Source organism: Periplaneta americana, chromosome 3 (assembly GCF_040183065.1).
Source record: "Periplaneta americana isolate PAMFEO1 chromosome 3, P.americana_PAMFEO1_priV1, whole genome shotgun sequence".
In the NCBI taxonomy this organism is placed as follows: Eukaryota; Metazoa; Arthropoda; class Insecta; order Blattodea; family Blattidae; genus Periplaneta; species Periplaneta americana.
The window spans coordinates 107,642,360-107,660,025 of NC_091119.1; the positions used below are offsets into that span (position 1 = coordinate 107,642,360).

General features: G+C 33.4%; 1 protein-coding gene across 24 annotated transcripts in view; it reads right to left on the reverse strand.

Annotated features, from left to right (window-relative positions):
• Nucleotides 1-3,218: 3,218 nt before the first annotated feature.
• The window catches only part of Tm1 (tropomyosin 1), a 123,275-nt gene continuing 108,827 nt past the window's right edge, over nucleotides 3,219-17,666 (reverse strand). For 5 of the 24 annotated variants that reach the window (XM_069821201.1, XM_069821207.1, XM_069821185.1 and 2 more), the window contains 3 exons: nucleotides 15,493-15,555; nucleotides 10,823-10,892; nucleotides 3,219-4,860 (listed from right to left, as the gene is read on the reverse strand). In XM_069821201.1, the coding sequence (XP_069677302.1) occupies nucleotides 4,778-4,860; nucleotides 10,823-10,892; nucleotides 15,493-15,555 (216 nt within the window). In that variant the 3' untranslated portion in view covers nucleotides 3,219-4,777. Of the gene's footprint in view, nucleotides 4,861-7,933; nucleotides 8,077-10,822; nucleotides 10,893-13,351; nucleotides 13,415-15,299; nucleotides 15,363-15,492; nucleotides 15,556-17,666 lie in introns of all 24 variants that reach the window. The other 19 variants (XM_069821205.1, XM_069821209.1, XM_069821189.1 and 16 more) reach the window with 8 other exon arrangements.

Sequence of the window (17,666 nt, forward strand, 5' to 3'; positions counted from 1 at the left end):
GATAATCCTTTTAAATAAATTTAAAAAAATTAAATTTGGCTGTTTTCTGAAGCTTTGCATCTTCTGTAAACAACGATCCTACATCTTTACAGAGACCAAACAGTTTGCAAACTAATTCTAATTTACAACCTCTGTGAATCAGATGAGGATCACAACAGTTTTGCTTTAACGTGTTTTGAATACTGTTGTTTCCTGTCTCAAATATTGATGGGGAGAGAATATTTTTCAACACACAGAAATATTTTACCTGATCAACGAGTTTGTTTTTTATCATGTTGAAACTATTTTCAGTCTTTATATTCAAGAGCAGGATTGTTAAGTGCTGTAAACCAGTCTAAGATTTGCTGCTTGGAATTAGATTGAACTTACCCCGGTTTATGGATTGGTCAAAGTACTTTTCAAGGCTTTTTCTAAGTATGTGTAAACTTAAGAATCAGAAAATTTGTAACAATTAAAATTAGTAACTGGATTTCTACACGTTGTTGTAAATAATAATAATTTTGTATGTAGTATCCTAGTATTTTCATAAAATATTAACCCAAATCTTCATACTTCCACGAAATATTCACCGAAATAACGGAAACATAAGCACACCAAGAGGAAAAAAAAAAATCAAAATCACATTCCTACTAATGAGATGGATTAGGTATGTATGGCCATAACTTCAGCTATCTCTAAAGCCTTAAGAATTATTCTTATTCTCATAATTTTCAAGCAGGAACTCTTGCTACATATTAAAAAAACTGGCATTCAGAAGTATGGTAAGTTAGATACTTTTATATCAAGACAGTCGTGCAGTATTAGAAGCTCTGAATAGATGTCACAGCCCTAGTAAAATACCATTGTATGTCGAAAATCACATATTGGTTTCGTAAATTTTTTGCAACACTATTTTACTGGTTGGAAGTATGAAATTTTAATAATTAAATAGTAAATTATCAAAGGCTTTGGTACTTATTTGTTAAAATATTTTTATAGCAGTATTTTCCTACAAAATTGCGTATCTTTACACATCACAATTTTTTGGTTACGACACTATTTTACTGGGAATACAATATGGAGTCTAAGTTTATCTGCTACAACATCCTCACTGAATTTAGGCGATGGGGGGGAAACAGTAATCACACGAAGTCAAATGCCAGGTCGTGTAAGAGCAGAATTTAATGAGTATGTTGATCACTTTACCAAATGCAAAGGAGTCTGTTTTTATGTGACGAGAAGCATTTTCTGAGCTATTCCAATAACCTCTTTAAAGCACTTCTGAACACCAAAATGGGGAAGAAAAAAACCATGTGAAATATTTCTAGTCTCAAACAAGAAACTAGGTATTTGCAAACAGAGACAAAAATACAGTAGTTTACCACTCTCCAACTAGAAATAAAGCCTACTGGACTATTATGCCTACTTCAGTATCATCGTGAGAATATGTAAGCAACACAAACTTATCAGTTATGCTTTACTGAAAGCAATAAATTCGAAATATATTCCTGTCATTGCAAGACAAATATCTGAAAATGGACATTTTGTAGCATTCTTACTACCAGTTGACAGTGCAGGATCGTTTCAGTAAAATTACAGGCTTCTATAAAACAAACTTCAAGTTATTTGGAAACAAAACAAACTTAAAGTTATTTGGAAACACAGTCAATACACCATCAGTTAAACAGCTCATATTCTCCAATGCAATAAAAGATCACATAACATTAAATAGTTTGTGGTGGACAAGAATGTTCGAATATTCCGCAGAGTATTAACCTTTCCATCATTTTTGCATTCATTAATAACCATAAACTGAAATCTACGTACAATGCCGCACTGCTCCTGGAATGATCTGTGAATCCCATACTCAATACAGATGCATAAAATAAGACTCATTCAGTAAACCCTAAAAATGAGTCACACTGATTGAGGTGGCAACATTGCTTTCACATATCCTAGTATGAGAAACACTGCAGTATAGAAAGATTGTTACTAGCCATATTATTCTGCATTCCCAAATAGCAGTTACTTTTGGGAGGGGGGTGGGGGAGAAGGGTTAGGAAGCTCCATTGGCATGAAAAACAAATTACTACCTCGGAACAAAATTTGTTACATCCTCTTCCTCTTCAGGAAGTACTCATGTATCATGCAGTAATTGAAATAACATTATACAAGCTACAAGAATGGGGAGAAGCTCTTCGTTAGTATCATTTAAGCAGGCAGCAGGTTATGCCTGAAACATGACAATTAAATTAGTTAGTTATTAGGAATAATACTTTTATTTGGAGAGCAGCAGTAATTCCATGTTCTCATACCTGAGAAAGAATATTACAAGCGATTACAAACACAACTGAATAATGAACCTCATTTCCCAGTGATGAAAACACTAGAAAAAGCTAACTCATATTATTTCAATCTTTCTGTCCAAAAAATCAACATAACGTCACCAGGCAGCTAAAATCTGCCACTGTCTATAAGTTAAGTTTCCCCAGTCTCCTATTTAAATGAGTAATTAGAACATACTTTTTGATGTACGGTACTATACACTTTTTTTAGTTATTAAAGTTCAATTTGGTACTGTCTCTGGCCTGTTAGTAAATTATACTTCTACCTTACAAAGACAAAGACACAATTGATACACATAATGATAGTTAGCAGAGGTTGATTATGATCTGAAAGGGAAAAAATTATTATTATTTTGCCTGATGTTGCTTAGTTTAGGAGCATAGATCATATAAAAACCTAAAACTCATTTTACTGCTTTTCCTATGGAAACAATTCTAAAGATTTTTACAAATTTTTTTAAAAGTTCACCACACTTCAGCATACCATGGAGATCTTGCATCTCATAGGAATCATGTTAACATCCCAAACTCGCATTAACCCTAAAGATTGGTGTCTTTACACAGACTTACGCAAAAAACCTGCAACTATAATGAAATAATAAACTAAACAATTTTAATTACAAAACAATGAACTAAAATAATCAATGTTCCAATTACTTTAAAAACAGAATTTTCTATCTCCTATCATGAAACCAATTTTAAATGAAAAATAATTAACTTACCACTGAATATAATGCAATACGAAATCTGTGACTGAGAAAAAAAAATGTCTTGAAATCAGATAACACTAAATCACCAGAGGATCACAGGATCACGGAAAGGGAAGGTAGAACAATGTGTTCTCTCATTCATTCAACACATCCGACCTAGAAAATAAGCAAAATAAATCCTAAATCGTGACATCACTATTGTACTTTTATTTCTCCAAGATGGTATTTGGGGTCCCAACAGTGGTGCATCAAAAAAAGAAAATACAATTCTTTAACATATCAATTTTCTTTCTTTAATCTTTTATACATTGTTTTAATAAAAACCATAAATAATCCCAAATTAAGAAATAAGACAAATTAATATAAACATAGTTCATAATTAACAGAGAAAAAAATTATACCAACCAAATAAAAGTTCTAAACATAGCAAATAAGATATTTTAAATTTTTACACTTCTTGAATTTTTTTTCTTGTTGACCAAACTACAAGATGGGTCCACATAGTCGTGTTGTTAGTCATTATAAATATTATGGTGAATTTTTAAAGTTTCATTAAAACTCCACCAATATTAGCACCTTTGAAGGAGGTCGGGCTGTCCCACTATGTGAACCCAGGCAATGCAACTGAACAAGAGCCACAGAACAGTTGGTAGTAGTTTAGTTGCCAATAAGTTCGGTGAAAGTCATATCAAGATCATCACAAATGAACTTGTACTTCTCCTTCTCGTGTACCAATTCATCTGCAAAGAGATTGACAATAAAACAAGTGGTGTGAGAGAAACGTGGAGAAGTGACGCGATCGTGACCAGTTACACCATGATTCAGTCCAAACAATGGCAACACACCTCACCCTCTCATAAGCACCCATCAATATTATAAACTCGGAGTGAACAATGGCGCAAGCGAGTGGTCACAAATGAGAATGAAAGGACACCAAGAAACTTCTACATACATTCTACAATGGAGTAAAATAATGATAAAATAATAATTATAGTAGTAATACTGGACACTTTCTTTACTTTCACACAGTATTTCCTGGTCAGAAATTCCACAACTCCCAGGAAGAAAGAAGGTAAGAAACAGTTCCAATAAGTAATCAGGGATTTTTAACACATCAGAAAAGACTGGTATAAGAAGTCTGATTCATACTGTGTCCATCAAGTAACACGTGTTAATCCCCCTACACGATCTGTACAAGAAATTAGTAATGATCCAGTCATTCCCCCCTCCCTTTCCCGGTCATTCTAACATATCTTTAGGACATTTCATGTCAGTAAAAGAGAAGGATTACTTAAGCAAAGAGAAGCAGTAACTACTCTAATAATTAATAATAAACTAAGAAGCAAAATGATTTTACAATCTACAAAAAAAAAATATATATATGTTACAATATTATAACATTTCTCTCTTTTAAAAAAGGTGCAAAAAAAAAAAAAGAAAAAAAAAAAAAAGAAAAAAAAGAAAGAAAGAAAAATTAAATAAAAATAAAAATCAATCTTGTGTCGGCTGAATTCTCTGAACAGGAAGTGTTAAGAATTCTATAATTTGTGTTTTATACTTGATAAGCGCCAGGATTGGGTTTATAGCATTAATAACAAAGCAATCATTCAGGCAGCCATTTTGTGATGCAGTTGGCCATTATGTAGTAGTAGTAGTAGCAGTACAGTAGTGATGGCACGGCCGAGAGCCGACACTCAACATTAAGTTCATCAGTGATTAATATTGGTTGGTGTTGCGGTTTGTTTAGTAGCCATACAACTCTACGAAGGCAGAATCCAAATCGTCACCAATAATCTTGTATTTCTCCTTCTCAATGACCAGCTCATCTGGAAAGCGAAGACGACATCAAGATTAATTGGCAATGTCAGTACACAACAACTAATCTACAGCTGCCATGTGGCAGAGAAACCCCCAAGTTTGATGGATCATTTGGATGGATAACTTTTTAAGGAAAAATGGAATGGTCGATAATTAAAAAACACACTCCATGCCAGTTTAATTGCAAAATAAAAACAAGTTTCACAACAAAACTACAAATTAATGAATGGTAAATTAGAATATTACAGAACTAAATATATTTCTAATTTAAAACATATACCACATTCCATGTATCGTTCCATCAGATAAAAATAACAATTCTAACAAAACTATTAAAATTTTTTTAAAAATCCTTAATTAAATGATTATAATATTTTATATTATGCAAGCACATGTGGGGGGAGGGGGAGGACAACATGCATAATGAATATTTTTCTGTCCAAAGTGATGGCACTTTTTGAATGCACGAAGATAAGATAAAATAAAATAAAATATGGAAACATGTATCAGCACAATAAATAAAATAACTTCTGTAAATTTGAACTATTCCTTGGGCATTACTATTTCCTCTCGCACAATTTTACAAATTTTCCATCACTTCACTATTATTGCCTCATAAAAAGGTACTCAGCACTGCTGGGTAAAGTAACATTTCCTCAAACACATTTACTGTATGACCAGATGTTTGGAACAGAAAATAAGCGAAAAATTAAACTTTTTTCCCTCTCAGTAATAACCAGAAACATTCAGTTTAACATTATAATTATAATACGTGAAATACAGACGAAGTATTTCGCATATGCTATATGCAATGCTGTAATAGCATGGAGAGGTACTATTAAGTGTGGACAGTTAACACCACTCGAAACATCAATTGTTGTACATTCCTCAGAGAAAAATACAATAGTTTATAATGTATGCTTAAAAGAGATTTGGATTTAGCTTAAATTTTGTCTGATATTGTGTGTGTAAGGGTGTAAAGAATTCTTACTGCTTCTAAGTGTACAAAATGTTACACATGCCACACACAATGTAATATTGCAACACCTATTCAACTTCTACTGTAAGTTTAGTCACGAAGTAAACAAATGCACGAGATCAAAGTTACCTTGTCATATGCCATTGTTTCACGTCAATTTCAAGCTCGTGACAAGTGACAGAAATCATTACACATAGCTTGAAAGAATGGTGAGACTAATAATATGTACCAATGAACATGTGCATTTGTTTAGATCAGCATTAAATTTAATGCTTTGATAAAGTAAGCTTCTATAAAGAAAGTTAATTTAAATTTTTAACTCTGGTTTAACAGCAATTGGAAAATGAACAACATAAAAGCAGTTTGTGATACAAAGATTAAACATAAAAATCGCAGACAATATTTGAAAACAAAATAAAATTACTGAAAACTAAAAATTAAAACCCAAATTACAAAGAATATTATCACTATTATCAACACAAAAACTGAATTGATATAAAACATAATGAATAATAAAGTTATAAAAACTACAAAGTCATGCAGTTGTCATGCATTAGGTTCAGATACCTGGGAATGAAATTTGGGTCCTGAAACATTCATCACAGCTATTTTAGCCAAAAAGGAAAACAAAGGAAATGCATCTGAATATATACTGTATCCAAATTTTGAGCTATTACCACATTTTGTGTGTATAAACAAAGTAATCTGTAAAGGTAACTCTGTATTGTTTTCAAATGGGGGCAACTTTTTTCTATGGTGACATGGAAGATTTAAGTAACAGACATGTATTTTTACTTCGCCATCTTATATTAGTTGAGAGATACCTATTTTACAAACTGAAGGGAGAGGGAATTCGAAGCAACAAGACTGTACACTGCACGTGAAGTTTGAGGTACAAGTCCTAACTTATGATGTGAAAGATTTTATTGTCATTACCCTAACATAAAACTTATGACATCTTACTTGTAATACGCAACTAGTGATGAAATGAATCAAATAATCTATTCTCGAATAATATTAAGAATAGAATAATTTATTCGAATGAAAGTTCTCGAATACTTTAATCATCTGAACAACGATTTGATTACTCACCGGGAGATTCTCACTTCTCAGTTTTCTTATCCAACATCCAATATGACAGTGATAATGATTATTTATATTTTTTTATTATTCTAATTACATGCTGTAGCTATATCCAACTTCCAATAAAGATGTTGTATGTATTTCTGTGTTCCGTAATTAGACGAGAGAAAGAAAAAGGAGAGACAAAGAGAGATGATGCACGCAACTACCTCATGTTTGTGAGCGAGGTTAGCCAAATGTATACAATTAATGAGCAATTGGTGTTCTCGAGAACTTCTGTTCTCATTCTTCACTTCTCGCAGCAACTACCATCTCAGCAAAGTATTCGAATACTAGGTATATCTCGAGAACTTACAAGAATCGAATAATTCGAATACTCCCATCACTATGCGCAACTGTAGAGAAATGAAAATAATTCACATTCCCGTAGAAAAAGATAGCATTTTTCTGTTATGAAAATGAAAAACCAGTGTAATGACTATCTGGTAAGTACAAACAGTAAAAGCAATATGGAATATGATGCATGCTGCCTTTACATGGCACCACTTAAATTTTAAAAAATATTTTGCTTTATTTTCAGTGTTATGCCTATTTTTTATCGACTTGGCAGGAACTATTTACTACTTTGAAGGAGTCAAGTTAAACATTCAATATTCAGTGAAAATTACTGGTTTCCAGTAAAAGACAGTGGACAAGATTTACTGCAGTTTGAACTCAAATTTTGTCTCCCTAAAAATGCTTCTAACATTACTGGGCAAAAGTTTCATCTCCACTTTAACAAAGGTGCAATGATGAATTCATATATAGAGTATCATATTAAAAAAAGAAGCATAGAATTCCCACCATCTATGGCTAACTGGACAGACGTAACACATATCTACAGCTTTTACAAAGTCACCTGTCATATTCTTACATTTCACCCTAATTGATTCAACTGTCTTTGCAATTCAAAATACCCTGGCAATGAATGGCTGCATGAATGTTTCAGCTAGGGCAGGAGATGAGAATGCTTATCAAACCTGGGGTATCAGAGCACGCAACACCATACTTCGTCTATGCCACACAGGGGCAAGGGGGGGTTACATGTTCTGGATATCATGCAAGGTCGCCTCCATTTCTTCTTGCAGCAGCTTGTTCTTTTCCTTCTCAGCAACCAGGTCGTCTGCAAACAATGCGCAGTCAACCAGAGAGATCAACAACTACTTCAAACATTTCACAAACAAGAAAAATCTACCAAGCATTCAAGATTTAGGTAAGAGAAATTAATAGGCATATATGAAATTGCATTACTCAAAATGTTATCTCACAAACAACTCCAATTTTTTTTTAACAAACCGTTTATACGTAATAAATTTCACACTGTGAATTTAAGACTATTAAAAATGAAATAAAAATATTTTATGTTATGAAAACCAGTTACACAATATATAAAAATTGCAATATTTATAATATTCAGGAACAATACATGTTCTGCTACAAACAGTTCCTTAGATGATATGAAATTCAAAACAATTTTGTTTCTTGAGATGGTATGTTTTGCATGAGCAGATAAGCTCTCTGGTTTAGGACTTGATACACAAGTTAGAAAAGTTAAGAACTCAACCACTACATTTATTATTTCACCTCAACATCACAGTATCAACATTAGAAGGTACATTGCCACACAGGACTACAAACAGGCAAAAACTGAACAATTTCACTTCAGAAAATGCAATTAGTATTACAAGAGCAATGACGTCATATGACTCCTTGGTTCAACATGAAAATGTTATTACAGAAAACTTTTCTTTGACAGCATCAGCACTCAAGCTTGCCAATAGCTGTGAATGCTCGAAAAAAAGTTTTCAAGAATATTACTGAAACCATTACATCAGCACAAATTCAATGTTAAATATATTTCACATGATTTTTTTTTGCACAGATTCATTGCACGAAAGCAAAATTATGCATGTTCACTGAAGCAAACCAGGGAATTTCCAACATATTCATGTGCCCAAGGAATTATACAGGATATTAAAAACAAAATCTTGGCTTAAAAGGCATATAGCATTCACTAAAGCAGAACAATGAACTCTAGTCAGTGAAGTCCTGAACAAATGCCTACCGAATTATCCCACTATTTTATCACCATCACAGTTGATGCTCTATGTATATTATTTTTACTTCAGCTCTCAGTATCATAGAAGCAAGTCCTCTCCCTTCTCCCCCCCCCTCCTATATCCTGCTTGGATACTAATGATAAATGTATATTCAATTATTTGTTGCTCAAAGTCCTGGATTAATTTTCGAATCTCTACAGCGAACTGATGTCACGAAATCATGCATTCAATTAAATACAGACATTATGTGCAATGAAAGAATGAATCTTATGCCAAATAATGGAAATTGTGTCTAAGCAATTCAATAACTTTATGAATTCTATATGCCGAAAACCATTTTTAACAGCCTGTATGGATATCATGCACTGCAGTAATACACACACAAACTAACGCCAATAAAGAACAAAGGTTACATAAAAATGCCATAGAAATGTCCTCCTCTATCCCCTTAAAACGCAGCTATTTCCATAAGCTTTCGAGTGACACTGATGTCAACACATTACTTACAGTCTCTGAATCAGTAACTACGTAATCTTCTGCTGCATATGAAACTAAAAACCTGAGTGTCTTATTAACTATACATTTAAACAGTTGATGTATCCTAGAGAGTGCTGCAGATTTCTCAAGTATCAACACAGTCCCATGACACACACAAGATTAAATGGATACATCTCAAATCAGAGCACTTTCTTAAATGCAGTTTTAATACCTAAATGTGACTGTTACCTTCCAGTTACAGGAAGAAAAATACTCAAATTATGTGAAAATTAAAACTTTACAACAGTCCATTACAACAGTGTAGCCCAGTTACAAAATGTCTACAAAAATGGAAGTAAATGTAAACTAGATCAATAGTAAAAGAGAAATTGAAAAAAAAAAAATATATAAGACATTAATAATGCCACCTTAAGAAAAGAAGTTATTTGAATTACAATACTTCGTGATTTAAAAAATCGCTCACTACATTGTTCTACCTGCAGATTCTTAAGCCATCTTGAAACTATAAAGAAACAAGCAATGTTCTCTCATTTCTGAATAGTTTCATTATGGTGTAACAGTATTTTGTAACAAACTATTTTTCAATAGTTCACAACCAAGCACACATTTAAGCCTCAACTAAATTTCAATTGCAATTAACAAAACAGTTGGCATTAGAAACTTCATTCATTCGAAATCTGCATTTTTTTTTACAACACTTAAAGAGATTTATTAGCTCCTATCAATTCTAAGCAGTTGCTGGTAACAATTTGAATTCAAAACTCGCATCTACATTTGGCATGGAGAAAAATTTTACACTGATGTAAAACTTAAAATGTTCTTTTTAAAGAAAAATGGCAGGAATTCAACAAGTTTAAAATTTTAGATAATCAAAATTAGAAAATTATATGATTGAACCTCAATTCTTTAATATTTCCCTAATCACTAAACAATCTTTTGTCTCATACAAATATTTACATAACGGTATGGAACCAGATATAGCTCTACATCTACTGGCTCTAATTTCCAACGAAGTCTATGAGATATGCAGTGAGGAGAGGAAGCTACCAGTCAGTTTTTCACAGAACTTTTCTTCCTCTGCCATATGATCCCAAGAGTTCGGATTTTAAATGAAATACAGTTATATGCTGGCCTATTACTATCCAACAGTGTACCTTACATTTCTGGATGTGAACGTAAGGATCTCCCAAAAAACTTATATAATACAGATAAACAGTAGAATCTGAGAATAATGAACACTGCAGTGAAGGAAAACAGAATGTATTGTCTTGGTGGCATTGGCAACTACTGCTGTAAGTCTGCACAACTTACCCTCAAGCCTGTCAACCTCCTTCTGCAGCTTCTGCACGGACCTCTCAGCGAACTCAGCACGGGCCTCAGCCTGTAAGAACATCCACAGCGATCAGCAAACAGTCAACACACAGGACTGCCCAACTTCTGAAAACTTGGGGGCAAATACATCTAACATCGAACATTCTTTTCAAGCAGTTCCCTCACGACCTTCTCTATACTGGTAGATGTTTATAATCTAAATAACATTTCGAAAACTGACTACACTTTCAAGAAAGAAGGAACCTTATTCAGGACTATCATATTTAAGCAATAAAAATAAATAATTTGAGGAAGAGAAGTCACTATCATTACTCCATTCAAAATTGAACTATTTTCAATTCTGTAAAATGTTAAAATGTTCATGCCAATCACCCCCAAAAAGACAGAAAGAGGACAACCATACATAAATCTTTAAGAACATTTTACTACATTATCATTTCTACATTATCATTACATTTCTATCATGAAGACGAATTCAGAAGAACACTTCAGAATATCAATTTCTCTATTATGCAGAGTGGAAAGAATGTCTGCATTCATATTGAGAAGCAATTTCGTATGTAAAAGGAAGCAATCAATTGCAACTCTATTCTGAATGACTACAAACTGAAAAGACATAGTTTCAAATATGCGTAGAGAAGTGGATTTTTTCAGTCGAACTTCCAGGACAGCTCTGAGATAACACATAACAGACGTCTTACAATAGGTGAAAAAAATGAAGGGATGGAAGATCTGGGGAATTATTATTCTGACTTCCCCAAAACCTCCTCACTTATCTTTCAAAACCACTGAATTTTAACCCAATTTATTTGCAAAACAATTTTACTTACACTTTTCTATAACAAAAACAAAGGTTATATTGTTTAGGTGAGGGGTTTGGACTTTTTCCATTGCTGGTTGTCACAATCACAAAATTAAGACAACGTTTCGAAGGGTGGTTCTCCCTTCGTCTTCAGGTGGAAGGAAGGAGGGAAAGGAAAAAACCTACTGTTGGGATCATTACATACAGCTATTCCGTACATACAGAATAGCTCTACGTAACGATCCCAACAGTAGGTTTTTTCCTTTCCCTCCTTCCTTCCACCTGAAGACGAAGGGAGAACCACCCTCCGAAATGCTGTGTCTTAATTTTTTTGATTGTGACAACCAGCAATGAAAAAAGTCCAAACCCCTCACCTAAACATTAATGATCCACCATTGCTTTCCAACCCCTCATTTAGATCAAAGGTTATATTATTTGGTAAAATGTTGTATTACGTTAACGAAAGTATTATCAGAAAATTAAGGAAAGCTATGTCAACAAATGATGACTTAATAAAAATGATTTAGGCTTGAAAGAATTAGTGGGGACATCATCTGCTGGAATGATGATGTAATACATAAACAGGAAAGGCACTTAAATGCTTTCACTAAACACAGTTTAAACAAAACCACTGAAGAAAGTGAAAGCTCTGTATTCTTGTCTGATGACCCACTTACAATTATGAACATACTTTCCACTCTGGAAATTTGCTTCTTAATTAAATACTCTTTATTTAACTTTACTTCATTCCTGTGTATTATTATGAGTAGTTTTAGACTATTTGTAAAATACTGGCAATGCTTAAATATACTCAAAGCAAAACAAAACGCTATTATCACAAACATTTCACTGTTTAGCAAAGCTAAAATTGAAGCATAAATGCAAGATATTATTTCAAGCAATTGAAACTTCATGCCAAAAACAAATTTTATACAAACAAAATGTAGGTAACAGAACACTTATTTAGCCACATATAATTTATTCCCTTAAAAATCAGAAGAACATTTACATTAATTCATATTTGTTTTTGTTTTATGGAGCATAAATAAATGTCATTGTATAAAACTAACTATTCATTCTTATGTCAAAACTGACACCCAACTAACAATGCAATAGTATCAATAAGCAACGCAAAATTACATAAAATTATCAATTAAACCCAGTCCATCCATGCGTCACCATGATCACAGTCATTTTTTTCATATCTAAGCATTTTTTCTAGCTAATCCTTCACCCATACTGCACTTCCCATTATCAAAGCAAATAAAAGCTCTAAGCATTTGTGCAAGACAGCAATGAAATGAAATAGAAAGATCAACCAATGAAAGTACAGATAAAAAATGATGTCCAACTGGACGATGCAGCATGATTATTTTTCATAAGAAAACCAGTCTCACTATCCTCAAATGAGAGCTGAAATGGACCATCTTACAAAAACTGCACATGCTGCATAAGAACTCAGGAAGCTGCTGTACTTCGCTTTATCACTTTTAAGTGCTCATACTCTGCTTGCAATTCTTTAAGCCAGCAACCAATAAAGACAATTATCTTTTTTAAGACTGGGCACGATTATTTTCCAGCAATTGAAAAATTGTTATTTAAATTATGTCTGAACATATCTGCATAGATCTGAATTAACGTTTCCCAGTGATTCTTAAGAAGTCATAACCCGAACACATGCAACACAGAACGATCACAATACTTACTTCTGTCAGTTTTTCGGATATCAAATGAATTTTGTCCTCACAATGTTCTTTGGTAGCAGTGGCCTGTTATATATTTTGAGGATTACCATGAAACAACAACAATAAAAAAGTTTGGTTTTAAAATCACAGCACAGGCATGCGAAAAGATCAGTTACTATGCCAGTTTGGATAAACCGAATGGAAGATGGGACACATTTATTGTGGCATATGGCTGCCTCAAAGTCTCACACAATGCAAAGTTGGGCCTCCAACTTAATGCTGCCAAAGATATAAAACGTATTCTAAGTAAAATTATGAATTTAATTTATTTTTGACGCAACATAGAGCACAGATGGTAGAATTTGAGGCTGGGACATGTCACAACAGAGGTTCTACAAAACAACAGCCAATCAGGCAGGCAGACAAGACGTGCACATCAAACTGTAAAACAAAATTCAAGACATGTTCAACAGAAAGACCCAGAAGGACAGCAGCTTGACCTTATGATATAAATGTGGACTGAAATCGGTTACATACAGGTAAGGTATTAGAAGCACTTCCTTTGCACGGAGTTCTGTGATTTCAAATCCTTGCTTTCTATTTCAAAATTACAATCATGATCATCTCAGTTTGCAAATTGACTTAAGGGGGACGAGTATATAGAAGAAGGTGCCTCCCTGGATCTTCATTCTTACAACACACATCTTACTAGAAATTTAGCAAGCAACATGTAAAAACTTAAGTCTTCACAATATGTCTTTCTTCTAAGCAGAGAGCAGGAGACAATAAGCAAAAACCACCGATTTCTTCAGAGTTAACATAATTATATTAACGAACTAAAGAACTGGTTAGGATATATTAGCAATTTCCAAAAGATCACTTTAATCACTTTCACATCCTGATTCTGACTGCAATTTCTCTCCCTGCAACAATTTTCATCAAGTTCTAACCTACAGAGCAGGTCAATATTTCTCTTTAAGAATGAAGAGAAGGTAAGATGTTCTTAAGCCACTATTGCACCATTTCGAGAAACACTACAAGCCGTTAAAAATAATAACCACAATCACTATCTGATAATCTGGCATAGTGACGAGTTAATTCTGTTTTTTTTTTTATTTTAGTAGGTTATTTTATGACGCTTTATCAACATCTTAGGTTATTTAGAGTCTGAATTAAATGAAGATAATAATGCCGTGAAATGAGTCCAGGGTCCAGCACCGAAAGTTACCCAGCATTTGCTCCTATTGGGATGAGGGAAAACCCCGGAAAAACCTCAACCAGGTAACTTGCCCCGACCAGGAATTGAACCCGGGTCACCTGGTTTCGCGGCCAGATGCGTTAGCCATTACTCCACAGGTGTGGACTAATAATTCTATGTTAAAATATAGACTGATATAAAGAAAACGGAATTTAGCATATGATAAAATAGAAACGATGTTACACTTTGTAACACAAGCACACTGATACAGAAAACTAAATTGTACAATAAATGCCAGACATCTATTAAGATATTCCTGTCTCAACTAAGAAAAATAAAGTACAGACAAAACAATTATGTACTGGAAACCAGGAGAATTATGTAAAAATTAAGAATGTCCATTGAAAACTAATCACAGGAAATAAATGTTAAATGCAATTTTATAACAACAGTGTTGAATAAAGTATTATTTCAATGTCAAAATAAGAATATTAGAATTTCAAACATACGTAGATTCGCCATTTTTTGTTAAACAAAATAAGAAAGTGTATTTACGGTATAAAAATCATTGCATGACCGATTCATCAATCCACATTTAACATCAGGAAACCTAAAGAATAATAAAAAAAAAAAAAAGTTTCCAAAAGATGAGGATTAACAAAAATTCTGTGGAAGCAGTAGAAAGCAGCGCTGGCAACTGACGATTCACCCAGCAACAATGCGCCCCCAACTGAAATTCAGCACCACTTTCTCTTCAGACGTCCTTTTTACCTCTTTCAGTGATCCAGAAAGTGATTTAACTTGTTCTTCAAATGTCTCTTCCCGCTGGGTCGCCTAGAAGTAGTAAGGTCATAAGAAAACAAAACCACAACAACACTTCATGTTAGATGCACACTACACAATTCATGCACTCAAGGGAGGAGGAGGTTAGTCGGATGGAGGGAAGGGTCACACGACATGGTACCTCCTTTAGCCTGGTAGTCAAGGTCTTAATCTGCTGCTTGTACTCTTCTTCACGCAGGTTGGCCTAGCACAACAATACAAACACTTGTCAACAATGTCTGAATCTCAACCAACCCTCGAGAATAACCCCCACGTCTCTTTTTGTCATTTCATTACTTATGCTAGCAACAGTTTATAACAAGTAGAAACCAAACAAATATACACAGGTATCTATGCAAAAAATCATAGTGTGAAATTCTAACAACAGTTTTCCTAACAATATAGACAAATAAGCATTCTCGAGGGTTGTTCAGGTGACAGCATCAGGATTTCAAATAATAATACAGAAATCATTTAGTGAATAATTTTCAACAAAAGAACGGGTATCTGAGATAAGAGGAGATGGGCAAAGAGTAAATACAGTAACCACTGTACCATTACAGCACAATTCGTGCATACAAACAAGCTCTCATTCCCAACTGGCAAATCGAGCTGTGCTCATTCGGTAGCATCATTGACCATTGTGAAAACATGTATTCGGTTGAACAGCATGTTTATATACTGTATGATATTTCGCTAAACATGAAAACTGAAGAAGATATGAAAGACACTTTTGTAGAAAATTTTCAAATTCCCCAATACCTACTATGTCTGCAATTTTCAAATTAGTAGCAAAAATTTGCGTGAAAAAGGTTCCTATTGAACAGAAAGAAAACTGAACAGACATGTTCTTACTGGAGACAAATTGGATGGGACAGGTGCCTGTTTAGAAGCCAGTTTGAGAAAGTCTATTCATAAGTTAGCACAACGAACAGGGATTATCAACAGCATCTGTACATTTGAAAATAAAACTGTAGACATAGAAGCAAGATTGCATTATTTTACATGGCTCCTACAGTCAGTACATGATGGGATTATTAGTACAGAACTGGTGTTTACAGTGATGAAGCCTGATTTCGTCTTAACATATAATAATAATTTAATAATTTATTTAATTTGGCAGAGCTAGGGCCAGTAGGCCTTCTCTTCCGCCCAGCCAAACTCTAATTCTAATTGAATACACTAGCCAAACAATATATACAATTATCGGACCAGTGTTTTCCGAAAATATCATCTTAAATTCTCAACGAGTGAGGGGCAATGAAAGAGAGAATATGTCGACAATCTACACATGCTAAATGAATTAAAAGACAATATCCATACAAACATTACCAAAATCACAGAACAAGAACTTCGCCTTCTTGCTACCAACATTTTTAAAGAATGTGAGATAGACATCAGCAGAAGGATAGCCTTTCAAGACTCTACTTTAAATTACGGTAAGTGCAGATTTTTGTGTTCATAAAAATGGCAGTTGTTTAACTGTGGAACAGTGCAATGCCTTTTTTGCCACCAACACCATGACGATGTTGACAGAAAATCTCCTAACTCAGATACCCATTACTTGTTTACTGTAGGTATAAATGCCATTCAGTCTTCCCCTTTGAAATATTATCCACAGTTCGACTAGAATACTTATAGGAATACAATATAGCAAGAAATTATTTTCTCAAGTAGGCTCAATTAAAAAAATTTCGAAGGATTTGAACTTTCGAAACCAAATCTTTATGAATGAAACTGCTTTTTACACTATATTTTTCTAAGCCCAATAAATAATAGATTTCAAGTTTTTTTAAAATATGTATTTCTGATAATTATAGCTTTCTTACATAATTATATATCATTATAAAGACTTTCCACAACACTCAACTTACCTTTATTCCAAAATAAGGTATCACTTTTTATGACACTTAAAAAAAAAAGTATTTTTAAAAATTTTAAATATATGTACTTCCCTAAATGGCAAATGTCCTTTTGTACGTTAAAGCTCAATATAAAAGACAAATATATATTTAAACTATTTCATTAATAACTGCAATTATTCAAATACTGTAAAACACCCACATAAGCTTTTAAAGATTCTCTGTCTTAGTATGAAGTCTGCATTACAAAAAAATAATCAACTCAAAATTTTGAAGAGCCCCACATTAATTAATCCATTCTTAATATTTTACGCACATACACACATCTTATCAAGAATACTGCACTATTGCGAGATTTATGTATACTTGTCTTCACTCAAACAGCAAGATATTTTGAAAGTATTTTTGACAAAACATGATGTACATATTACAAATTAAAATCGAAACAAAATGC